General features: G+C 42.3%; 1 protein-coding gene across 2 annotated transcripts in view; it reads left to right on the top strand.

The window, feature by feature from the left end:
* The first annotated feature begins 499 nt into the window (after positions 1-499).
* Positions 500-26,780, top strand: part of HNRNPR (heterogeneous nuclear ribonucleoprotein R) — a 54,963-nt gene continuing 28,682 nt past the window's right edge. Inside the window, exons 1-6 of one of the 2 annotated variants that reach the window (XM_054012115.1) lie at positions 500-604; positions 7,831-7,996; positions 10,333-10,451; positions 11,150-11,257; positions 12,483-12,596; positions 25,826-26,002. In XM_054012115.1, coding sequence (XP_053868090.1) covers positions 527-604; positions 7,831-7,996; positions 10,333-10,451; positions 11,150-11,257; positions 12,483-12,596; positions 25,826-26,002 — 762 coding nt within the window. In that variant the 5' untranslated portion in view covers positions 500-526. Of the gene's footprint in view, positions 605-7,827; positions 7,997-10,332; positions 10,452-11,149; positions 11,258-12,482; positions 12,597-25,825; positions 26,003-26,780 lie in introns of both variants that reach the window. The other variant, XM_054012114.1, reaches the window with a different exon arrangement.

Genomic DNA, 26,780 nt, shown 5'->3' with positions numbered 1-26,780 from the left:
GACTGGCACGCGACTAAAGGAAGACTTGGCACAGCATTTCTGAAAGGTTGCCGACCCCTGGTCTAGCTAAAACTTGGTGCTGCCTTGCGGGCAGGGGACTGGACTAGAGGGAGGGGAGCAGAGAGAGCCAGCGGGGCAGACAGAGACCTGCGGGGCTGGAGGGTGGACAGACTCTGCCCCGCCAGCAGGCAGCCCCGCCCCGCCCAGCCCAGCTCCAGCGGCTTCTCGGTAGTAAGGGGCGGGGCCCGCCTCACCCTCCCTTTGTTTAGACAGACGGCGGGAGGAACGCATCTGGCTCTTTAAATCCCTGAGCTCTGCCCTTGCTTGCGCGCCGGCCTTCGTCGTTGCGCGGGTGGTCTCGCCGTCTTCTCTAATTGGCCAGGGGGAATAAGGGTGTCTCGCCTCCCAGCTCTAATAGGTTTCGCATGGTGCTCGTCTGACGCCCAATACGCTGATTGGCTAATGTAGGAATCCCTGGAAGCAGTTCCGGGAAACCCCGCGTGTTGCCGGGGTCGCGCCGCCGTCCATGAGGAGAGAGGAAGTGCGCGCGCGCCATTTGCAGTCGCTGCTTAGGCCTCAGCCGCGCCGCGCAGGCCGCGCTCCGGTGAGTGTCGCGGGGCCGCCACCGGGCGGGGGAGGGGGAGAGCCGGGCTGCAGCGCTCCGCTGCGGAGAGTCCCCAGCCGGGCCCGCGCCGATGGTGGATAGCCACACGCGCTAGACGAGGCGGGCCCAGGGCGGCCGGGGCCTTGTGGACGGTGGGGGCTGTAGGCCGCGCTCGCAGAGGCGCTGCTGGGCACCTGGCTTGGGATGGTGGGGGAGTGGGGCAGCTGAGGTGGCCAGCGGCGCATGGCGTATAGGCTGTCGCTGCCCGGTCTGTGGTGCGCGGGGCCGTGGCTGGTGGGCGGCTGTTTCCCGGCGGTGTGTGTGGGAGGTCCGCTCTGCGTACGGGTCGGGCCTGGCGACCGGGGTAGCGGGAGACTGACTTCCTCCGCTCCGCTCGACCACGTGGATTGGCTCCTGCATGTGGGTGACAAGAGGCAGGCGCTGGCTCCTGCTCCGTGTTAGGCTTAACGCCGTCCGCATTGCATTACATCTGCTGTGGGGAAAACGCAGCTCTCGCCCTCTTCAGCCTGTGCCACTATACAGTAGCTCAGGGAAGCTGCCTGGAGGCCAAGCCCCTTGGCTGCTGGCCACATGAGACCCTTTATCTCCACTACCACGTGTGCGTGGTTGGCTAGGATATATTTTGACTAATGCTGATTTATCTGTATTGCCATGATGATGACACATCTGTTCTCTGTAAAACCACCCGTAGGAAGTATTTTGCTAGTGTGGGTTTTAGTAAGCTAAATTTTGCATTAAACCTATATAAAATAATTCAAGTTACTACTTATCTACTTCGTTCCAGATGGTAAATCTTGTTTAGTGTGAGAGAGAGAAAATTCTCTAGGACCTGATTACTATGAAATTGCATTTTCTTTTGTAAACTTTACTGAACTTCTGTTCACTAACATTTTGATTAAAAATACAGGTTTTTAAAGTGGATTTAGTTACTGTATTTAAGTGGCTTTGTTATCCATTACTCTGTGAATGTAGCCAGTTACCCTACTTGACCTATGGTTCAACATAGGTTTATTTAGAGGAAGTTGATTAGACTTTTATTTCTTTTTTGTCTTCTCTCCCAGTACTGAGCAAGAAGATTCCATCAGCTTTGATACTTTTGTGCTGTGGAGAGCATTGTGAGGGCCCCAAACATTTTGGAGTCCTATTTATGATGTATTACAGAACAATTACTAGTGTCATATACAGTGTACTTTGTAGGAGTAAAAAAGCTTCTGTAATTCCTAGCTACAGTGCTTTTTTTTTTTTTAATCCTTTCTGTGAAGTGACTGGCTTTTCTGTGTAAATTATAGGGTTTGCAGACTAGCAAAATTCTACTTAACCTTTTTATTCTAAAAGCCATGTTTCCTAAGAGTATTTAACATCCCTATTCAAGTGTCTGTCTAGGTAGTTATGATGTGAATCACAGTAATACTTGTAAAAGAACAGGAGTATTTGTGGCACCTTAGAGACTAACAAATTTATTAGAGCATAAACTTTCGTGGGCTACTGCCCACTTCTTCGGATGCTACTAGGAAATTAGGTCGGTATAACTGTCCCTCAGAGGTGTGAAAAAATCCATCCCCCTTAGCAATGGAGTTAAACTGACCTAACCCCCAATGCAAGATCACTGGTAGAAACCCTCCAATTGGCATAGGTAGCATCTTAACTGAAGCCCTCCAGCGGCGCATTTGCAGCATTTTAAGTGTAGACAAGCCCTCAGAATCATTCTGTGGAACTGGAGTGTTGTTAGGCTACCTTGAGAGGTAGTTGACTCAAATGTAGATAATGTAATATGAGTTAATTCTGCAGCCTTAGGCATTTATACCATGATGACAGGGCACTATATGTCTATATAGATACTCTTGAGCATAGCCTCTCAACCTGGGGTCGTAATGACCTTCCTCTAGCTGTGGGGGAGGTGTCCCTATGCTTTCCCGTATCATGAGGTCATTTTATGGGAAAGGTTGAGCAAAGCTGCTCTGGAGGGGTGGATGTGTTAAATACTCCATTGTATTTACTGTACTAGAAGTTAGACTTTAGGACCTTGGTAATCTGCAAAGCTCTTAATTTGCACGAAGGCAGTAACTTCATAGCAAAAATTTAGTCCTATAGCTTTTACACTAATTAACGTTTTGTAGTATATTTTATGTAATTTAAACTGTCATAAATAACTACTCATTTGTATCACAAATATTGCTTAAGGCAGTGTTTTCAACCTTTTTTCATTTTGTGGACCCCCTGCATTTTAATTGGAAATCTTAGACATAGTCTGCAGGCCCCTCGGGGGTCTGCGGACCAAGGTTGAAAACCACTGGCTTAAGGTAAACTGATGCATTATAGTTAGGTTTTTGTGTGTGTAGAACTTGCAAAACTTTCTTTGGGTTGCCAGTCAGTAGTGTGAGCTAGTGAAGTTCTTCAGTAATTCAAGTCGCAGTTCAACTTCCATTATAAACCCTTGCATTCCCTCACATCTTCCTTAAATTCTTCTTTTGGGTTTAAACTTTCCATGATCTTAGACTGAAGGTAACTTTTTTGGGGGAGAGGGAGGGATAAATCTGTTCTACTGTGCTTCAGTAAAGCTACTGGGGTAGGATATAACTTGTCAGTTTCAAAAAAACTTGTTTGATACATTCATAAATCGAATGGCTGAACTTCAAAATGTTCAATGTAATGTCTTTAAACCTCCAATGAGGCATTAGCTGTCTAGTAGGTGGTGATGAAAGGGAGGTGGGGGAACTAAAATAAGTAACTTGGGGTAGGTCTACGCTATGGGGGTAAGTTGACCTAAATTACACAACTCCAGTGATGTGAATATGTACCTTAGGTCAACTTACTGCGGTGTCTACATGGCGCTGGGTCGACAGGTGTTTCTCCCATAGACTTAACTTATGCTTCTCATTCCGGTGGAGTACCGGAGTTGATGGGAGAGCAATCGGCAGTTGATTTAGCAGGTCTTCACTAGACTTGGTAAATTGATTCCCGATGGATTGATCGCTGCAGCATCGATCCACCGGTAAGTGGAGACAAGCTCTTAGAAATGGCTTTGGTGCAGGCTCAATCCAAAATATCCATAAGGTTTTTAGTTATGCCTGCTGCCCTTTAAAGTTGACTGAGTACAAACTTTGCTGCTCCATGGTACCACAACCATTGTAGCAAGCTGAATAGCAGTCCAGGACAAGTCCCTGTTCTGAGCTGCTGTATTATCTTGTAGTTGGACTGGTACTAAAGGAGAACTTTTTTTTGTGGAAAAATGTAGGTTTGACTACTTGAATTACTTGAGTATAATTCGTCTCTGCCCCCCTCCCTCCTCAGGTAACTAAAAAACACCCAGAGTTCCAATTTCGTATGTGGCTAGACCTCAATGAGGATTAGTTACTTTAAGACTTTGAGATATGGGTAGGCAGGTAACTCAACAAAAAATACAGTGCTCTCCTCAGTTGCATAGTTGGCAATGCCAATATGGAGTCTTATGTAAAACACCATTCTGCAACTTCAAAATGGTGCAGATAGATAATGGCCTGGACACCAATATGGATTCTACACAAAACATCCACACTTAATCTACAGTTGCTCCCAAACTTCACATACTGCTGCTTGCTCAATAGGCACATCTTTATATGTATGCACCTCCTGAAGTCCACCCATCTTTGCACATTCTACATATCTCATGCATACCAAAGGAAATCATCCTTCTGGACGTGTATCTATAATCTTTGCATACATCTGGGTTAAAGAATCTTCCTATCCCCCAGAAACTTGGATTACTTGTGCAATTTCTTCATGTGCACATAATCCGTTTCATATGTACATTTTGTGCTTTCACGTATGGCTGGTTGATAGTTGAGCCACATCATGGGCATGATCCATGTGCAAACTCAAACATCTCTCCTTTTCTTTTTTACACTTGCTTCACTTCAAAGTTCTTTTCTAGTCTGAATAATTAAAGTAAACTTGTTACCTTCGTAATCAATTGATCTTACAGCATATTCAATTAACTTTCTTTGGTGACAAAAAAATTTTACTGGTGTTTACTTCTGGTGTGTTTGCATAGCTGACACAGCTAAGTGGAAGAGAGCTGGATTATTTTCCTCTTTGTGCATCAGTATGACTGTTGAATTCCAGTTTACCTGTGCAGCCCCATTGAAGACAATGGGGTCATAAGGGTGTTGCAGAGGATGTGATTTTGGCTTGTGTGTTGATGAAGCATGAAAGAAAAACCACCATTTAACACTCAGATTCTGGTCTGAGTTTGCAAAACTAGCAGATTGGAAAAAAAATCACTGCTTGTTATTGGAATGGTGTGCATGTCATCTGGAAATCACTGAGACAAAAAATACTCCTATCATAATATCTTCATGTTTCAGAGTAGAACTACACTTAAAGAAGCATTTGCAGTTAGACACATGACAGGAGATGCATAGTTAAGGATGAATAATTTTAACATGGCTGGTTTGTGCATATGCATTACAATAGTCTTAAGTTATGTGATCTCACGAATTCTCAAGTTTTTTTGCAAAGATAAATGTATAACATGAAGAATACACTTGACTTGAAGTGAAGTAAAATAGGCTTAAAATTCATACTAAAAGTACATTCTGCATTGGAGTAATACTGTAGTAAAAACTAGATTGTATACTCCTACATAAATACCAAGCTGATAGTAACACTAAATATTTCATACCATTAGGTTATAACAGCAATACTTCATAGCTTATGAGAAGCTTTAGCTGTGGAACTGCAAATGCATTACGTTTGCAGCTAGAGGTGTACAGCCAATGATTCTCAGCACAAGTTTTAGTCAAGCTTGAGAACATGACTAAAGTCTTCAACTCTCTCCCGATGGAAGATGTTAATGCTGTGTGAAAATGACTTTTGAAGTGTTAATCCAGTTTTACGAAAAGCCTCTTAAAGGGACAACATCAACTTGAGCTACACACTTGTGAACATTTTTACTGTTAGAGGTAATACAATTACTGTAGTTGAGGCTATTTTGTCTATTTCACTTTCCCTGTATATCCAATTTCCTTGTGCAAAACCCTAGAAGTGAGAGACACTAAAGTAAAGAAAAATGATTGTCAAGCTACAAAAAAATGGCAAAGGAGTTGGGGGGGGGGAGGGGAGAGAAGAGATGAGACTCAAAGGCTGATATATATAGCACCTGAAATATTTTTAAAACTATTTCAAGTTTTTGGGGGGAGAGATGGCTTTTAAAGATACCTAACACAAGCAAATTTTTAGCCTTAATTTTGCATTTATTGACCTTTGTGTAATTCACTGCACAAACTTAACATTGCAGTAATGTTTTGGGATTTAATATGGTGGGTAGTGGTGCATAAGCATGGTTCTAGTAACATGTTCAGTACAGTAATATTGTCACTTTAAATAGAAACCATACACTATACCTTATTTGAATTTATTAGAAAGTAATGTGAGGCTTGATCAAGAAGCAGAATGAATAGTCTAAGTGGATACATGTATACCATGCAGCTGCAAAAAGAACAGGAGTACTTGTGGCACCTTAGAGACTAAAATTTATTTGAGCATAAGCTTTCGTGGGCTACAGCCCACTTCATCGGATGCATAGACTGGAACATACAGCAAGAAGATATTTATACATACAGAGAACATGATGGCTACTCCCACCTTTTCATGTTCTCTGTATGTATAAATATCTTCTTGCTGTATGTTCCAGTCTATGCATCCGAAGAAGTGGGCTGTAGCCCACGAAAGCTTATGCTCAAATAAATTTTAGTCTCTAAGATGCCACAAGTACTCCTGTTCTTTTTGTGGATACAGAGTGACACGGCTGCTACTCTGAAACCTGTCATACAGCTGCAGAAGTTGGCTTTGTTATATAGCTTGCATAAGGTAGTGTGTCACTTTAGTCTTGTCCGCTCCCAGTCACCACAATTCTCTCAATCCATTGCAGAATCTCTTGTCTGTCTAATAAGAATGATTTGGCTCAAGCCAGCAAATTTGTCCTTGTGCATTTTCAGAACAGTGCATAGGCTTTAGTTTAGACGCTTTGGATATGTTGCTTGTCTGTCTTGGGTGTTATTTAGGAGATTTGTTCTGTGGTAGCTGACTAGATATCTTGAGGCTTCAACATTAGAAACGGTTTATTCTTGAACCATCTTCATATCATGTATTCCAGTACATATTGCATTGTTCCTGTCGTGTTGCATATGTCTGTGTAGTTACCATTCCGTTGCTGATACGTGCATCATCAACTCTTCTTCCATGTCTTATACGGCGCAGCACCATTTGAATCTCTGCTGATCTTATACAGTTGACCATCCTAATATATCTCTCCATTAGGTAGTTGTTTGCAACCTCAGCCGTGAAAGCTGAGGTGAAAACATCTATTAGCTGGCTAATAGAGAAATTGAGGCAAAATTTACAGTGAATTAGGCAAAGGCCATTGGAGTTGTCTAAAATAGTAGCTGTGCCTCTTTTGAATGCACATCCTTGCAACTTCTGTATTGATTGTTGCATCGAGTCTTTTACTAGTATGAGACATTCAAGATGCAGTCATGGCTTCGTTTGAAACTAGTACAATTCCAAGTATCTTGTTATGCTACAATTTGCAGAATCTAAAACATTCTACCTGAAGTGGTTTTTTCACTTTCGGATTTGTACCACTATGGATTGAAATTGGTAATATGTCTTAGTATGGCACTTTCTGTTTTGAGTTCTGAAGCATCCTGAGCAAAAGAGTATGGCCTCTCATGTAACATTAAGTTGAGTTTGAAAGAAGTCATGACAGCAAGCCAGGAAACTATGTGAAAGTTGGCAAACGTGTATTGACATTGATATGTTAAGATACCCTGCATAAAAATAATCATTTTAAGATTAGAGGAATGGGAGATGAAAATAGCAGTAGTTCTGATGTGGCTTATTGTTCACGAATTGAAGGGTGTTATGTAACACACCAGTACACTCCAGCTGCTATGGTAACCAGATACCTTACTGACAATCAAAGTTAAGTTTAGATCTGATGTACATGAAGTACTTAAAAATGTAAATTCTTCCATGTACATGTTCCACAATGTTACAGGACTGTACTTATTGAAACTTAGATCAGCTGCATCCCAAAAGCATTAAATACGATTTTGATACAGGTCATTTGCAGCATGTATACAATTAGTTTAGATAAATCATGCATTGTCCTACAAACTAGTTATTTCTGGCTTAATGTAATATAGCTCCTGAATTTTTTCCAGCAGCATAATAAAATGGCTAATCAGGTGAATGGTAATGCGGTACAGTTAAAAGAAGAGGAAGAACCAATGGATACTTCCAGTGTAACTCACACAGAACACTACAAGACACTGATAGAGGCAGGCCTCCCACAGAAGGTGGCAGAGAGACTTGATGAAATATTTCAGACAGGTATAATATACATTTCTTGTTTCTGATTGGTTATGAAAGTGAGGGCATACCATTTTCAAATTTTATAGATTAAGGTTTAAAAATTCTCACTGTGTTTGATCTGTGAAGCTCTGAATGTATTGCTACTTTCACTTCCCTGAAGGCAAATTGGGTTTGACACTGACTCTTTAATTATTGGAATCATCCTTAGTGTTGAATGATGTCCTAGTTGCTTCAGGAGACAGTGCATCAGTTTGTCTTAGACTTTCACAAGTAAAGATGTATGTTCCAGCATACTAAACTGCACATTTTTCTTAATCCAAATCAGTCATCACTTTGCTTTTACTTTTCTACTGTCAACTCCTCACAGTGACTCTTAAAACACTTAAAGGGCTGAGTAGATGGCTCAGTGGGGAATACAACTAGCTTGTCTTGCCTGGGACGACATTTGAACTCCAGTCTGCCTATGGATTTTATGTTCTGTCTAGTTCCAGCTGAACAGTTGAATCCATGTCAGTCATTACACTGAAGTTTTCACTCTAACTTCATTTTAACACAAGTCCAGGAGTAAGCTATTCAGCAAATTGAATAATATGGTCTCTGGAAATCCTAGCGAGAAAGGGTCCCTTTGCAGGAAGAGTTTTGTGTTGTTTTTTGGGGGGGTAATTTCTCCCCATTATTTTGGTCTTATAAATGGAAACTTCCTCTTCCTCCTTAGAGTGTTCTTTGAACAGGTTTAGAGATATAAATGGAACTGCTTCATGCACTTACCTGAATACCTCAGTGACAAGATGCCAGTTTCTCTTTTTTGAACAGTCTAAAAAGTCAATGAACCAAGTGAAGGCAATTCAAAATAATACCTTATCCATCTTCAGTATGTTGATATTCTGGCTCGTGTGGACGATCTCTTTTGGAAGTCAGTCCAGTGAGTGTCTGCCAGCTTTTATTTGCTTAGAGATGCATTTCTCTAAGTGTGGGTTATGATGATATCCACATCATGGCTTGAGGGTAGATGTAAATGGCTGGGCAAGGGACTTGTGGGACTCGAGTCTAGAAGGTGTTGCCGTTACCTTGTGTTGTGAGGAGTTCTCAAGTAAGAGTATTTTAACCCAGTAATTGACTAGCTAGTGTGACTTCATTGCATGGGTAACTTTTGAAAACACGTGTTCAAATTTCCTTAATATCAACTGAAGATGTTCTACACTATGCAGGGTTTTATCAGCTCTATTAGTTGCTTTTGAAGCCACAGCCAAATTTGGGAATGTACTTTGGGATTTTTAATCTGCTCAGTCTTTTCACTTGTGAATGATACAGGTGCCTTCCAATATGCAGGATCATTTCTGAAATGCAGTCTTTGTGCTCTGTGCTACTGTGTTTCGGAACTCCAGTGGAGATTAAGAAGTGTGCAGTAATTTAAATTCCAGAATGCTCAAAAGTGTTGTGAGGAGTTCTGTATGTGGATTCACACTGAAGTCTATTAAATATCAGCAGGTTTCTTGGAAAATGTAATCTTTGTCTGTAACTGGCAGGACTCCACAGCTTCCATAAAACTACTGATATTCCAAAGAGAAGAAAAACTTCTAAATCTCAAAATAACATGCGCTTCAGAACTGGTCCACTGTCTTTGGGTCTGTACCTGTAAAGCTAATAATAGTGTACTTGGGGTACATAACAGGGCTCGAAATAATGTCTTTCTGGATTCTGGCTGCTAAAAACTGGGTGGGTCAAAATGTTTTTTTGTACTTTCCCAAGTGGAAAATCCACTGTAATCTCCACTCTTCCCACCTTCTTCAAGAAGTAAACAAATTGTTCCATCTCTAATGCTTTTGAGGTGAGGTGGAAGGTGGCTATAAGTGGCTCAGATCCTCAGTCAGGTGGCTACCTTTGCATATTATGGGTAGGGTATAGGCAAGTGAGTAAGGTATAGGCAATGTTCCCCTGTCAGTGTATTTTGGAATGGCTCCATTCAAAGAAAGGAAACTTAAAGCTTTGGGTTCATAGATCTATTGGAAATATGAGCCAGAGTTCATTATTTCAAACCCTGGTATGTAGCATTGCTTTATGCAGCAGACTGGATTCCCAAAGCTTCTGAAACTGTTACGCTCTTGGTTTAATATTGCACTTAATTTACTTTAGTGCCTAGGTATATACATTTTAATTTCTTTTTCATTCGTATATCCATGTCCTTTCATATACTTGTATACGAGTATGTAGTTAATATTAAATAATGCATAATTCTATTTACTAATATGCAGTATAACCATTGCTTGATTTAAAAGCAAATAGCTTAGTTGTTAGCCATCTTGCTTTGTGTAATTAAACAGAAATCTGTAACTTTTCTGTCTTTAACTTTTTAGGGTTGGTAGCTTATGTCGATCTTGATGAGAGAGCAATTGATGCTCTTAGGGAATTTAATGAAGAAGGAGCCCTCTCTGTATTACAGCAGTTTAAAGAAAGTGACCTGTCGCATGTACAGGTAAGGTGAGAGCTCCAGAAGTGTGAGCATAATAGTGTTTTGGCACTTCTGACTTCCCTTAAAGCAAATACTTGATGTTGCAGATTCTAATGTTTCAAACCCAAATTGGAAGTTTGGCATATATCTTTGATATTGGTATTTTGAGTGCAAGGCAAAATCCTCTAATGTTGGAATGAGCACTATACTGAGTGAATGGGCTGGTCCACACTAACCCCCCCCACTTCGAACTAAGATACGCAACTTCAGCTACGTGAATAATGTAGCTGAAGTCGAAGTATCTTAGTTCGAACTTACCGCGGGTCCACACGCGGCAGGCAGGCTCCCCCGTTGACTCTGCGTACTCCTCTCGCGGAGCAGGAGTACTGGCATTGACGGCATGCACTTCCGGGATCGATTTATCGTGTCTAGACAAGACGCGATAAATCGATCCCAGAAGATAGATTGCTTACCGCCGGACCCGGAGGTAAGTATAGACGTACCCAAAGTGTGACCTGTTAGTGCTAGCTGGAGTCTTATTGTCTTTATCATCAGTTTGTTCCGATAATGTACATCAGCTGAGATGTTCTTAATGTAATAATCAAAATGCCAAAGGAATTCTTAACATGACACATTGCAAAAGCCAATGTGTAAGATCCAGTGGCTTTAGATGGCTTTTATAATACGCTTCAATTGAATTACTTTATAAATTGCGTCTACAGAACAAAAGTGCATTTTTATGTGGAGTTATGAAGACCTACAGGCAGAGAGAGAAACAAGGAAGCAAAGTACAAGAGTCAACAAAGGGACCAGATGAAGCAAAGATTAAGGTAATGTATTTAGATGCAGCTTAATTTTTGTAATGGAGGAACAGGTATATTTGTGTCTAGAAAGAGATGGGATAAATTTGAGTATGCTCATAAATCCTCTTCAATACACTGAAGTAGCATACAACACTGTTCGGCAGCTTTCCATGCTGACATTGCCAGGAAATGCACATAAGACAAATACTGAAGAGGCATGCTTCCATTAGTAAACTAGCAGGTCTTTCAAATTAAATACTTAATATGAAACTTTGGTTACTGTAAGTATGTTACTTTGAAGGACTAGACTGAGGCCTATCTGAAGAGAACATGCCTGCGTGACTTTTTTCCATCAAATTCTGTGGTAATATAGATATTTGTGGACACTTTAAAATAAACAGAGCACACATCTTAAGCAACTGTTATGAATAGGGGTCTACTTAAATCATGGAAAAATCACACAATTTTCACAGGTTGATCAGCGCGCTGTTTTACCGCGTTATATCCGAATTCTTGTTCTATTGGGTCGCGTTATATTGGGGTAGAGGTGTATATGAACACAACTGTGAAATTTGCTCTTTATGCCCTGACCAACTTGTGAAAAATGTGACAACCACCCACCCCCCACGTTTTTAAGTAGACTCGTACTCATAACTGTTGCATATGATGTGCTAGATGGTTTTTTCCCAAGTTTCCAGAAGTATCTGTATTACCACAGAATTTTGATGGAAAAGAGTCATGCCAGGCATGACCCTATAGCTTAGGGTAAAAGTAAACAAAAGACAAGATTTCATGATCCATGGCGTGTTTTTTTCCCAGCCACGAATTTGATAGACCACCTAGTTGATGCAAACTAGTGCCCCCCCCCCCCCCCCCCCCCCCGCCAAAAAAAAAACAACCACATACAACTTTTGGGAGGAACATGTAGTATGCTGTTCAATGTATCATACAGAATACAGCAAATACTGGAAATATGTTGCATGTTACTTCTGGGACACCATGTCAATGTATCTGTTTGCTTAAAACAGGTGTGTTTAGTCTTGCTTTTCTGAAAAGCAAGCTAAACAGTTTTTGTTAACTTTTCTATACAATGTAACGGTTCTGTGCCCACTGACAGTGGTCTGCACAGCCTCCTGAGGAGGCCTATAGCTTGCTCTACAGTCCTGGCAAAGTGCAAATTAGGAAATGTCAATCCCAATTAACCTTCATATCATTAAAACCATCTAATGTGACAACTTTTTACAATTTTCAGGCTTTGCTAGAGAGGACCGGTTATACTCTGGATGTGACCACTGGACAGAGGAAATATGGGGGCCCTCCTCCAGACATTATCTACTCAGGAATTCAGCCTGGTATTGGAACAGAGGTTAGTATTTGCAGATTATTGCGCTGGGCCTTTTTGTTATGCTTTTTTACTAATTCAGGAAATTAGAATGACTAAAGTAAACGATACAACAAGTAAAAACATAGAGCCAGGGGTTCTCAGACTGGGGGTTGGGACCCATGGGGGGTTGCGAGCTGTCAGCCTCTACCCCAAACCCCATTTTGCATCCAGTATTTATAATGGTGTTAAATTAAAAAACTTTATATATTTATAAGGAGGGTTGCACTCAGAGGCTTGCTATGTGAAAGGGGTCACCAGTACGAAACTTTGAGAACTACTGGCATAGAGCCTTGCAGATAAGGGTACACTTCAATATCAAATTGGCTTTCCTCAATTACGTTCTGCTTCTGCAGAAGAAGCAGAGATGGTGTAGAGAGTAAAATTACTTGAACAAGCTTTTAAAATAGGATAAGATGACCAAACCGTCAGATGACTTAAGTCTAGCCAAACAGATATGATTGAGAAGGAAACCATTTGACCTTTCTTGTACAACATGAATGTAAATTGAGGGACACTAATTGGTCTTGTTAGAGACTACATGCAAAAAATGATGCAGATGCTTGCAAATGTAAGTAAAGTGTTCAGGTACGAAGTGTATACTAAATAAATGAATATTTGTGGATGGGTTGCCTACATTTTATGGATCGTTCACATACATTTTGTTTCAGTTACACAAGCATCCTGAAAACTTTCAGAGGACTACTATCAAACTTCAGTTCTGTCAGTGAAATCAATTAACACAATTACCGAAAAGACAGATTTAATTGTTAATTGAAGTACTTTTCATTCAAATAGTCTTGAATTTACTGCAAACACATTGGCTTCAATAGCTGCCCCACAGCATCTTAATAGAATCTTCCTGTAAATTGCTGTAGGGAACCCATTGGTGTTAACCACCTTAAAACTAATGTGTCAGCTAGTTGGAAGACAGTTATTTTTCACTTGCAGCAAAATTTCAAATATATTACAGAACAGCTGGATGTGGAAAAGCGACAGTGGACTCAACTAATCAATGTTTATTTACATAAGTCATTTCGGTTAATATTAAAAGGAAATGACAATCACTCTCAATTAAATATATATTTTTTTTAAAAAGAGACACCTTTTTTTTTTTTTATAAACCTGTCTGAAAGGACCCCTTAATTATCCTGCACCGTGTGGCTCACTGTGTGGCTCAATCTGGTGTAGGTCCCCAGCTTTTAAGAGGCCTAAATTCACCCTGAAATTATACACCTCTACCCCAATATAACACTGTCCTCGGGAGCCAAAAAAATCTTACTGTTATAGGTGAAACAGCGTTATATCGAACTTGCTTTGATCTGCTGGAGTGCGCAGCCCCCTCCCCCCCAGAGCGCTGCTTTACCGTGTTGTATTCAAATTCGTGTTATATCGGGGTAGAGGTATAGTTCAACAAAGGAAAACTGAATGAAGTTGGATATTTGTGGTTGGATATTTGTGGTTGGAGTGGCTTCGTTTTTTATTCTGTCTATGCATTTATGGTTGCTGTTACCAAATTCCCTCATCCCCCTCACAAACGTGTATAATTTAACTGAATTTTATATCCAAATCATACTCTGGCTAACCGTTTGTATGCCAAATTGTAGCCTAGATTGACATTGTTTGCCTAAATTGAAGACCCTGTGCAATGTGGATGTACAGCTGAAACTGCCAAACTGTGCTCCTATAGCTATTTACAGAAATAGAGTTTATGTATCCATTTTATGACACTAAATTTCAAATTGTATATGTTATGTAAATCAGGAGTCTATTACTATCCTTTAGAAGCTATTAATGTTATATAAGTGGTGGTCTGACTTCTCACTTCCTCTTCTTAGCTCCGCCACTATAGCTATATACAACTGCTGGTACTGCAGACTTCCTTTCTACCTAGTGTAGAAGAATGATTGTGAGTAGTACAGTGAATGGGAACCCCTGTGAATCTACATTGTATAGTTGAGAGGGTTTAAGAACAGACAACCTGATGAGCACTAATTTCATCTTGTATAAACATGCAGAGAAACTCTTCAGTCTCCTTCTCCTGAGATGGAGTTTGAATTAGGCATTAACACAGCTGACTTGTATACTAAATGCATGAAATGGCACTGTGAAACAAAAGTCAAGAAACGCTAAAGTTAAGATTGAACTCACAATCTTATGCATATGCAAAAGGAAACAACTTGGGTCTTAAATTCCATCTAATCAGGCCTCAATGATTTGTGTATAGAAATAGTAATATTCATAATTGTAAATTGCCTAGAAATGGAAAGCGGCAGGAGATTATTTTTAAGGCTGGATCTTTCATCTGTTTTCAGTGCTGTCTTATTTATAGGTATTCTAGTGCTGCTAAAACTTATACTGAGATTGGGGTCCTGTTGTGCTAGGCATTGTACACTCATTTAGTTTAAACAGGCAAGGCAAAGCATGGGAGGGGAAATTGGAAGCACAAAGGTGAATGAGTTCATTGTGTGGTGCTGCTGATGTGATTATATGACGTAGTATGAATGACAAATATCTATTGATCCCTCAGGACAATATAAAGTAGCATTAAATAGCTGTATTATGACTCCTACCTGAAAGCACTCCCTTGGAGTCCTCCCCAAGACTCAGTCATCCTTGTTCATGAAGCCACTAGGGAGACAATGTCATGCTAGTGTAATCAGCTCTGTCTTTATACTGCTGTTTACCTCTTCTGATACCTTGTGTATATTGGGACCTGGATGAAAATCAACTTGCTGAGGCTTCTTTAAAATAAGGAGATAATGCTGATTTGCAGGAGGAATTATTTTGAAGACTTTGCAAAATCTATAACAGGCAGTACATAGAAGGCATTTTCTTGTCTTACGGTCTGATTAGTCTGGAGGTCTTGTTAGATTTGTTTTTTAGACCCCCAGATTGCTTCATTTGTCCAGAAATACCCTTTTTGTCAATGGATGCTGACAATTACATCCCCTTTCCTCCCAGAGTCCCCTTTTCTCAGTCGACCTATAGTTTTGTTACCTTTCAGTCTTGTCTGTTGGGATGGGCTATACATCAGGCCTAATGAGCTCGTCAGAAGCTCCACCTTCTGAATTGTGTAGGCTGGCAAGAACATATTGAACTTGATTGCTTTTAGAGATTCAAGATAAATATCTATTATGAACTTTACACTGAATGAAATTCTAAAGGCTTAGCTGACTGTCCTACTTCTGGCTGTAGGAGAGTGTGGGGTATCTACTTCTGTTGGGAAATTGATCTTATAGCAGCCTATGACACCATTTGGCAGATTGGTGTGCTGTATAAGAAGTCCAGAATTCTTCATAGATTGTCATGGCAGCTAGCTAAGGCTGTGCGGTAGATGTTTTTAAATGGCTCTGTAACTGGTGATTCTAGAAGAACAGAGGACTGTCTGTTGCTTTTTAGAAGAACAGACTTCTTCAAGGCACAGTGCTAGCACCAATTTTATTTAATGTAGTCACCAGTGACCTACTGATGTCATGCAGTTCATGTACACCAGTATTTGTTTGCCCACAAGGGGCTGTGACTTTAAAAAATTGAAGAGAACCTGAACAGGAGATGGCTGAAATGGAGACTGAAATCAAGACTATTACTTAATTTGCCAATAAGTTCTTACTTTAATATATTAATGCTCTTATGGGCTTTCTTCTGCATCTTAAAATATGAATACTTAGAAAACTTGTAATTGCTAGTTCTAGAACATTGGATGCTTGGCATCTAAGCCTGTGATTGCAAAGTCTGACGTTGTTTGCACAGGGGGCAGCTAAAGATGTATATCAACCTTTAACTCTTGCATTTCCTAACTTCTTAGTACTTATGAAGCCTTTTTGCTTAGGATTTTTTTGTTTAATTTCCTAGGTATATCTAAAGGAAGAGTGCCCAGTTATATAGCAGACACCTGTCAGTCACAGATCCACTTGTGTAAAATAGTTTTAGGCTATGTACACAGCTAATACTTCACATTGTACTATTTGGATTGAGGTTGTAACATCCGCCATCACCTTGCTGTGCTGATTGTGCAAAACGCTTGCACTGTGTACAGCTAGCACCACAACCATGTGCACCTAACAAGCTGACAAGTTCTGTTGACAAAGCTTTCTTCATAGCTAATCAACTTGTCCTCCTTCTGAAGCTAGTAGGAAGATGGAGCTTAGTTAACTACTGCACGCACACGTATACTTCATACATAAGTGCTCAGCTAGTGGCTTAATGGAATCCTCTACTGAATGTGCTAAGTTCCACACTTTCAAACTTACATAAAATTTAAGCCAAACTTCATTAAACTTGGCAATGCACTTGCTGCTCCTCAAGGCCTATTTACAAGTTCAATTTGACATTACATAGCTCAGATGTTTGTGTTATCCCTGAGCGGGAAAAGTGGCAGTTGCTTTGTGATGAGGAAAATGCTTTTTATGCTCTCAATTCCAAAACAAAGGGATTCTGCTCAAACCTTTAAAAAAAATCATCTTTTGGCAGACGCCAAACATAAAGCTGTGTTTTGAGAATAGAGATTGTAGTGGAAACTTATTCAGCTCCTGGTGGCGGCAGAGGGACCCTGAAGCTACTCAGCGGCTTGGGGGGGGAGGCGGGAGATGCTGGACAGACACTCTTCCCTCACCATTTTGTCAGGGATGGTTTTTAGTAAAAGTCAGGGACTTCTGTGACTTTATTGCACATGACCTGTCCCTAACTTTACTAAAAATAGCTGAGTCATGTATCTTCAGGAACATGGGCCTGTACAGAAAGCTGTAAGTGGGGACTTTCTTTCCAGACCAGAAGATTAAAGTGAGGGATGTTGAAATGCCCATGGTGATCCTGGGAGATGCAGCGTACCCCTTAATGCCATGGCTCAGGAAACCTGGATAGCAGTAAGGGGTGGTTCAACAATAGGCTGAGTAGGTGCAGGATGACTGTGGAATGTGCGTTTGGCAGATTAAAAGTGCACTGGTGATGCCTTTACGATAGGTTAGACCTCAGTGAGGATGTTGCTATGGTCATAGCTGTGTGTTGTATGTTGCACAGTATTTGTGAAGGTAAGGGTGAAAAGTGTGCTCGAGGTGGACTGCTGAGGCAGACCCCCGGGTTACTGATTTTGATCAGCCATATACCAGGGCCATTGGAGGGCACAATGGGGGGCAATTTGAGTCAGGGAGGCTTTGAGGCAACACTTTGAAAATGAGAACCAGTAATGTATATTACTATGCTTGGAACTGCAATGCTTAATGAAATTAGTTTTGCTAGGAAGTACTTGTGACTTTTGCTTACTGAAATCCTAGGCCATATGATTAAACTGCCTGTGTGTGTTTTGCTGCCACCCGCTATCACAATTTGCAGGAAACAGATTACTTATTTAAAAAGTTTTTGCTTTTATTGCACTGAAAACACACCCGCCCCCCAACACACACCTTTACTTGGTGGGAAAGGAGGTACCAGAGAAGGGCTGACTTTCAGAGCTGTGCATAAAGTCCAGCTATGATTTGAAAAGGTGTCCATGGGCGTGGAGTGAATGGGAAAGTGAGAAGTCTGGGAAAGTGGAAAGGAATGTGCAGGTGGTATTTGGGGAGTGCATGGGAAAGAGTTCTGAATGTGCTGAAGGGGAGTGCAGGAACATATCTGCTCAGTCTGGGGCGGTATGAAGGACTTCAGCATTTCAGTTTGCTCCTCCATAACTTTAATCATCCTCTCAGTAGTGTACTTAATAAAGCCCTCATTTTCTTTTCTGTCCTGCCTGTTGATTTCCTTTCACTCCATGCATTCCCTCTTTTCTGCATCTAAGTATTACAGCAGCTCCTGGAACATGTCTTCCTTGCTCCATCTTGGGGAGTTTTCTTATCTGGTGGAGCCCCTCAGTGTGTAAGGGGTGCCTCTGAAGGCCACATTTGCAGAAGCACAAGGAACAATACACAGAAGCATGATTAAGTATATGCACAGCACTGAAACAGTAGAATAAAATACACCTCTAATAATATGCTAATCACTTTCTCACAGACCCATGACAAGCACTCATGTCAGCAAACACCCCAAGCATGGTGAGTTTACCTCCGGGTGAGGGGGCATTCTACATGGGGAGAAAAGCAATAAGAAACAATCGCGGGGCAGTCAACTACAGACAATATTGTAAATTTTCCCACCTTTTTCAACAGCAGGGGTCATTGTAGCAGATATCTCACTCCTGAGAAGAAGCAAGGGTGCATCTACTGCACGCTTGCGGCTTCTGACCTGGTCCCTATGCTGCTTGCCTGTGTGCTGCTCTGGTCTCTGCGCAAGTGATTACAGAATGGTGCGGGAAAGTTTCCTTCAGCGGGGGAAGGAACAAAACATTCAAGTGGGAAGAGGGTTGCCGAGCACTTTCAGGAAACTTTTTCCTAGAGAGATCACTGGAGGAGTCCTGAGAAATCTCAGTGTGCATCAACATCCTGCTCAGCCGTACTGCTTAGCTGCACAGGAAATGTCCAGCACAGAAACAGTCAGCATGTACATTTCTATGCGCTCATCCCACCTCCGTACTTTACAAAGCAAAACCACTTACCAGGGGTCTCCTCTTCTGCTTCTTGCTTGCCACAGTGTGACTGCTGAGATTGGCTAGACATCTCCGGAGTGGAGAACTGGACACACTACCATGCGACCCTGTTGTCCTAACTCCATCTCTGCGTCATTGACTTTTTCCTCTAGGTGACTGCTCACAGAACTCCTGCGTGGAGACATGACATCATCACCACCACCACCACCAGAGAGAAGCCAGGAGAAGGAACATCAGTCTCCGCTACGACCTAGCAGCAGCTTCCAGGATCCAGAAATCTCTACTAGTCAAACCGCCCTAAGGCTAGGAGAGGGATCCTCAATGGGCCCTCAGCTTACTGTGCAGTCCTGTCAGAGACTATTCTCATACTTCAAGAGTGTGTTTGACCGTGTAGCTCAGAATGATGCGCAGCGTCCAGAGTGACTTCATCCTCTGACTGTGCAGGAGACCTGGAACAAGACTTTACATCACGGGAAGTAGAGATCAGACTTACGAAGACCAAAAACACAGCCCCAGGAAAAGATGGCATTTGCTATAACATCCTGAAAAAATGAGATCTTGGCTGCCTGGTATTAACTGCACTCTTCAACAAATGCAAACAATTCAGCTCCTGGAAGAAGTCTGACAGTGCTAGTCTACAAGAAAGGTGAGCGAGACGACCCCAGCAACTGGAGACCCATCTCTCTTTGCTCCACCATGTACAAAGTGTAAGCCAAGTGCCTCACGGCTAGGATAACAGACTGGTCGGTGAATGAAGGAGCTGTCAGTTCAATCAAGAAAGGCTTCATGTCATGCAAAGGCTGTTATGAACACAACTCTTGTCCTTCAGTCTGCCATCCACATGGTCAAGAGGGCACGGAGGCAGTGTGCCATAGCGTGGCTCGAACTGGCTAATACTTTTTGGATTGATGCCCAGTCAGCACATTTTTGCCATGCTGCGAGACTTTGGGATGCCTGAAAACTTTCTCCACCTGATCCAGGAACTATATGAAGGCTGCACTACCACCATCCGCTCCATGGAAGGAGAGAGGCCTGAAATTACTATCTGTAGTGGTGTGAAGCAAAGTTGCCCCCTCAGCCCCATTGTTTTCAACTTAGCCATCTCCTGCGGGCTACGTGGTTTTGACCTGTATGGCAACACCGTGAATATCCTGGCCTATGCAGAAAATCTGGTCCTGATTGCAGACAACCCCGAGTGACTCCAACAAATGCTCGACATCACCAGCCAGGCTGCCAACTGGACGGGACTAAGCTTCCCTGCATATCGATGGCAGTAGAAGGGACTCGGTCCACGCGATGTCTTTTCAGATCCAGGGTGAACCTATGATCTTCCTCAAGGACGGGCAAGCATGCTAAGATCTCGGCACACCCATAGGTTTCTGCATCCAGCAGACACCTGAGGATACCATTGCGTAGATCTTACGAGTTGTGGCCAGGATCGACTCCTCCCTACTGGCACCCATGGCAGAAGATCAACGCCTTGAACACCTTCCTGATCCCCCGTATATCATTTGTCCTGAGGGGATCTGCTATGGCAAGGTACCTCTGAACAAGGCAGACAACACCATCAGGCAGCTAGTAAAGAAGTGGATGTTTCTTCCCCAGAGAGCCAGCAATGAACTGGTTTACATCTCACACAGGCAGGGCGACGCCAACGTGTCTCGTATGGGTATCTGTGCAACATTAGTGATCACTCATGCCCTCCACCTTCTGATGTGCCCAGATCCCATGGTGAGGAACATTGCAGAAAGTGCCATAGACTCATAGACTTTAAGGTCAGAAGGGACCATTATGATCATCTGGTCTGACCCCCTGCATGCTGCAGGCCACAAAACCGTCCCTACCCCTTCCCTGGACTCTGCTGTTGAAGTCCCCAATCCTGTGTTTTAGTGACTTCAATTGGCAGAGACCCTCCTGCTAGCGATCCCTGCCCCATGCTGCGGAGGAAGGCGAAAAACCTCCAGAGGCTCAGCCAATCTACCCTGGAGGAAAATTCCTTCCCAACCCCAAATATGGCGATCAGTAAGACCCCGAGCATGTAGGCAAGAGTCTCTAGCCTGACCCCTGTTAGCCATTATACTATTTACATGCCATTACTACGTGCCATACGAGATGTCATCAAGAAGCACCAAGACCCCCTCCAACCAAGATGTCGCCACCTACCTGAGTGGCTCGCTGGAAAGCATATTTGGAAGAGACGGGGGAGACTTTGCTTCCCTGTGGACTCGTGCCCGCTATGCGGCTGGACATGGTGCGAGGAACAGTAGGAGCTGGGAGTCCTAGTGCCTTAGGTGAAGAACACGGACCACACAATCCTCGCTCCGAAAGCTAGAACCATGCTGGAGAGGACCCTGAAGGATGCCATCTGCTGCCAGTATGTGGAAAACCTGAAGCTGTACCAGGGCAAGGCGTTCGAGGGGACATGCAAGTGGGACGCCAGCAACCACTTCCTCGCTGGGGACAGTTTCAATAGATTTTCTGACTGGAGGTTCATCCACAGGGCGTGCGTCCTGCTGAATGGAGCCTTCCACCACGGGAATCAGGACAAGTGATGCAGGAAGTGCAGCTATGCCAATGAGATGCTACCCCACGTCCTGTGTAGCTACAAGCCCCATTCCAGAGCCTGGCAGCTGTGACACAAGATCGTTTGGCCAGAGCCATCCTGCCACCCCTGGGGAAGGTTGCTGTGAACTCTATCCCCGGAACTGACAGCCAATTGCGACCAGACATAGCCATCACTTTCCTCGTGGATTGTATTTTCTAAATGGACAACCTACCCTAAATTCTCAATTACTGATGGACAATCTTCACTCATTGATATACGTGCTTCCACAACTAGCTGTCTATAACTTTTCAAGGGTACCTGAATACTCGGATGCTAATATCTAAACTGTATTCTTAAATTTACTCACCTAAATTTGAGTTACTGCTGATTATGCACTATATTTTATGACTTTAAAAACAAACTTTGTATTTGTGATAATCTAAGCACTATACCAGATGTACAGACACTCTTTTCTCAACCTATGTATTATATAATTTTTTAACATTCGCTTTAATAAAATATTTAAATGGTTGGGATTTAGAAGAGCTCCACCTCACACACCTCTGTACACATGGGTGAGTCACGGTTTTCATTTGTAACACAGGGATAATAGCTGCTTCACTTGGCTGTAGGAATTTTCACTAAAATTTAGAGTGCTTTGTCAGGTGTTCTGCAAGCATGTATGGTGTTGCTGTTTCTTGGGTGGCAGGGTGATGATGCATGTGCTCACAGGAATTTGCTTTACCTGCCAGTCTGATTTTTACTTCATTTACAGGAAGAAAACCCCCAAAAACCTGTCAATGAACTCTACAGAAGAGATTTTTGCAAGTGCCCAGAGACTTACAAATGCCTCTGTTCACTGTTATGGTTTATTTTCTGTATTGAGAGATAAAAATGGTGCTATTGTAAGTACAGTGAGGCATACATGTACTCCAGTTATTGAAAGGTTGCACAAAAATGAGAAATGTTTGACTTCCAGGACCTTTCTTCCCCCTAACTTTTCCTATATCATTGGTACCACTGGCCTCAAAAGTTCTGCAAATTCTTTAATTGATGAGCAACTGCATTGTAGAACCTGTCAGGATATGTGTAACGTATGTTGGGGATGGATGGGTAGGGGTTTGTGCCCAGAAAGGGTGTAGAAACTGGGGTTTAGTAGGCTGGGCATGCATGTTGGGGAAAATCTTTCTCAAATTAATTTAGTTAACCTCTGTGCTCTTTTAACATTCTCATAGGTACTGATGATGTGGCTAGTGCCACAGCTGATCAGGGTCTTTGCATAACAGTGTGATTTGAATACTGCTTATCTCTAATACATGGTGGTAAAAAGTTTTGTTACTCTCCATGGCTGAAGAGTATTCTAATCATCCTTGGACTCCTCCTTGTTTGAGAATATTAGGCAAATAATTGTTGCCTTGGGTTTTGTTAAAGGGAAATGATCAACTTGAAAATCACACCTATTTGAATCTACCTTCTGTTAAAAGAATCCCCTATGGTCCCTAAAGCTGAAGTAGATTAGAGGAAACCTTTCTCTTCTTCCACTGTCTAGTCCATTTCACAGTCTTGTTAGTCATTCACACTTCTTATCCTAGCATATGCCTAGCCAACAGCTAGGAGGTGGGATTGCTAGCTCAGGTAGATATGCACATACTAGCTCTGCTTGATCAAGAACAGGGGTTTTCACAGCAAATTTTTTGGTGGCTTCAGAGTGTGGCCACCTCCTGCTGGTGGCTGCACTGACATTTTTTCCTAAAATACTTAATTCACTTTAGGAAAAACAAATAAATATGCACATGTCCAAATAATTGTAATTTATGTAGTGTTTTTTCACTCAGTAATAGAAATAATTTACAGTTGTCTCTATTGTTTACTGGACCGAAACAGAATAGAAACACACAATAAGGTGCTTTGCATGGTCTTGTCTTTTTGTTGTTGTTTTTTTTCCTGCTTTTTTTGGTTTCACTTTTTTCCCGTAAGACTTGCAAGCTGATAAGTCTTCTGCTGTGAAAAGTGATATTTGTATTTTTGTTAATATCACTTTTCACACTTACTCAGCGCCGGCAAACCCTGGGACAAATTAAGCCCTGGATGGGGAGGTGGGCAGGGAGGCAGCGGAGCCCAGGGGTGGTGAGCCTGGAACCAGAGACTGCCACTGTGTGGATGGAGCCCGAAGCCCCATGGCTGAAGCCTGCCTCCCCTACCCCAGGAAAGTGGGGAATTCACCAGCTGCCTGCACCTCCAGCATTTGTGTCTCCAGAGGGGGGCAGGGCCCAACTGCTGCTAGTGGCCTTGGGAGAGGATGTGGCAAGAAAAGTTCCTGGTGGCTGCATTTAGAAACACCGATCTAAAGTGCTAAATATAGTGATATGGTCACTGCAGCCATGCTGCTATATTCAACATGGTAGTTCGAGCAGAGCTAGTGCACACGTCTACCTGTGCTGGGAATCACACCTCCCTGCTGTTGTGTAGACATACCCTAGGCTTAGCTAGCTCATTCTGACGGACAAAAGTTTAACGTAGACATGGCACGCTGCCTCTAATGTGCTGAGATGATCGAGTTTAAGCCTTACCTTCAATTACATCAACTTAGTATGTGTTTAAAGGCCTTAGCTAACAGCAGGTTGTCCACACTTAGACTTAACGTGATGCAGGATGTCTTTTTTTTTTTTAATCTTGGTCTAGATAAATGCTGTGAGAATATGTGAGGGTGGGTATGCCTGTGACTAAAGTATTTGGTGTTTTTGAGTCTGCTCCTAAACCCTTGTACTTCTTTTAAAACTGCTTTAAAAAAAAATCAAGACATGCTACTTTGCTTTCTTAGAAAACTGCATTATTTTTTTTAAAAAATCCATTGTTTGAAAAAACTTGAGTGGACAAGTGTCTGTAAATTGGTGGTAAAATCTCGATACTTCTCTGCTTAGGCATATATTGTGTGTATCTTCAAAACAGTTTTTATAATAATACTTGTGTTTGGATGCTCAGCTCTCAATAACATTCACCTGTGAGTAATGAATTTCTGTTTTGATCTGCGTCCAAAAGTGACTTTGGGAAATCCGACCAATTTTTGAAACTTAGTTTAGGAAGAACAAAATTTTAAATTTAAGCGTGTCTGCCATTCACTACATTTAGCAAAAATTTGCAAAGTTGTTTTCTAAATAGTAAGTTTCTATCCTACACTGTTTAAACTATCATGGGTATATATTTACAACTTTTATCTTAACAAAAAATCCACCAGCCAACATGTACAGCATGAGTGAGAACTTTTCTTTTCCACAGAAGCTACTGCAGTTTAAACCAGCGGTGGCCAAGCTGAGCCTGAGAAGGAGCCAGAATTTACCAATGTACATTGCCAAAGAGCCATAGTAATCATCAGCAGCTCCCCACCCCTCACTCCCAGCACCTCCCACCCACTGGCAGCCCTGCCAATCAGTGCCTCCCCCTCCCTCCCCGCACCTCCCGATCAGCTGTTTTGTGACATGCAGGAGGCTCTGGGGGTGAGGAGCGAGGGCACGGCAGGCAGGCTCGGGGGGGGGTGGTGGTGATGGGAAGGGTGGAGTGTGGGCAGGGCCTGTGGCAGAGCCAGGGGTTAAGTAGTGAGCACCCGCCAGCACATTGGAAAGTTGGCACCTGTATCTCCAGCCCTGAAGTCGGTGCCTATACAAGGAGCTGCATATTAACTTCCGAAGAGCCACATGTGGGCTAGTTTAGACTCAGGAAATGGAGAAGTTCATATGTGAATAGCTATATCACCTCAGTTGTGTTTATATGTTAAACCTATAGTGTTTTCTGTTCTTCCTTGTTAAGTACATATTTAAATCTGTCTATTTTATGTGATACATAGCCATCAACCTAGCTACTGTCTCTAGGGGAGGCGGAATAACTACTGGGTCAGGAGAACCGCTCCCATTGCTGTAGTGCTTCAGTTTAGCCACTTACTAGAGCTGCAGCTGTGCTGGCGTAGCAGTTTAAGTGTAGACGTATCCGAATTGTGAAATGAGTCTATAATGAATAGATAGTATTACAGCCATAAGTAGGGGTTTCTTCTATAGTTCATAAATCATGGAGTTTTTCTTCCCAGAGAACTTCATTTAAAACGCCAATTCCAAGTCAGAATCTGTAAAGGCTTCTAAGGAGGTTTCGTTTTCTCTCCAGGTTTTTGTTGGCAAGATTCCCAGAGACTTGTATGAGGATGAATTGGTGCCACTCTTTGAGAAGGCTGGTCCAATTTGGGATCTGCGCCTCATGATGGATCCTCTGTCTGGTCAGAACAGAGGTTATGCTTTTATTACCTTCTGTGGCAAAGACTCAGCACAAGAAGCAGTCAAACTGGTGAGTTAACTCATTCTGGACACAGCAGGTTAATAGTATTACTCCACCAAGTCTAACATACTTCTTTAAAATCCCTCCTCAAAGCTCAGCTCTGCTATAGTTCATGCAGTGAATTGCCATGTGACAGTGGCTATGTGATTGGTGATTTGTGATTACTGCTAATGATCGGTTACAAATTGTGCACACCTCCAGTCTGTGCTAAAACATACTGTTACTCTCTCTGCAGCCCCAACACCTTATGTACAGATACAAACATGCTTTTTCGTCCGCCTGTTATATCTTCGGTTTGGGGCTCTGCATCTAGGGACAGTCCTGGTACAATGAGGCTTCAGCCTGCTTGGACCTCTAAATTGTATCACGATATAAGAGTTGTAGGAAAAATAAAGTATTAGTTACTAGGTTACACCTGTGAGCAGTGACTTTCACTACCTGTTATGTCAACACAGTTCCCCACAGTACATAGAATCCAAACTCTTCCTGTTTTTTTTTTTTTTTTAAAGGAAGCATTAGCTCAGACTTTATCCCTGGACTTGGCTGTTTCTAGAGTTCTACTCGTAGGGCTGCTGAGCCCTAAACTAGACCTGTAGTGTCTAATCTATGGCCATGGGGCCATATAAGTCATCCTTGGGGGCAGCTATGTTAAGAAAACTTCAGTTTGATTCCATATTAAAAAAATTAACTTCGTTCTGGGGCTCAGGCAACAGCCAGAACAGAGTAAGAGAACTGAGACACACACCATTGAAAAGCAGATTCTGAGTTCACTTAAACTTCTAATAAG

This window comes from Malaclemys terrapin, chromosome 22 (assembly GCF_027887155.1).
Source record: "Malaclemys terrapin pileata isolate rMalTer1 chromosome 22, rMalTer1.hap1, whole genome shotgun sequence".
NCBI lineage: Eukaryota > Metazoa > Chordata > Testudines > Emydidae > Malaclemys > Malaclemys terrapin.
This window is presented reverse-complemented; position numbering and strand designations above follow the sequence as displayed.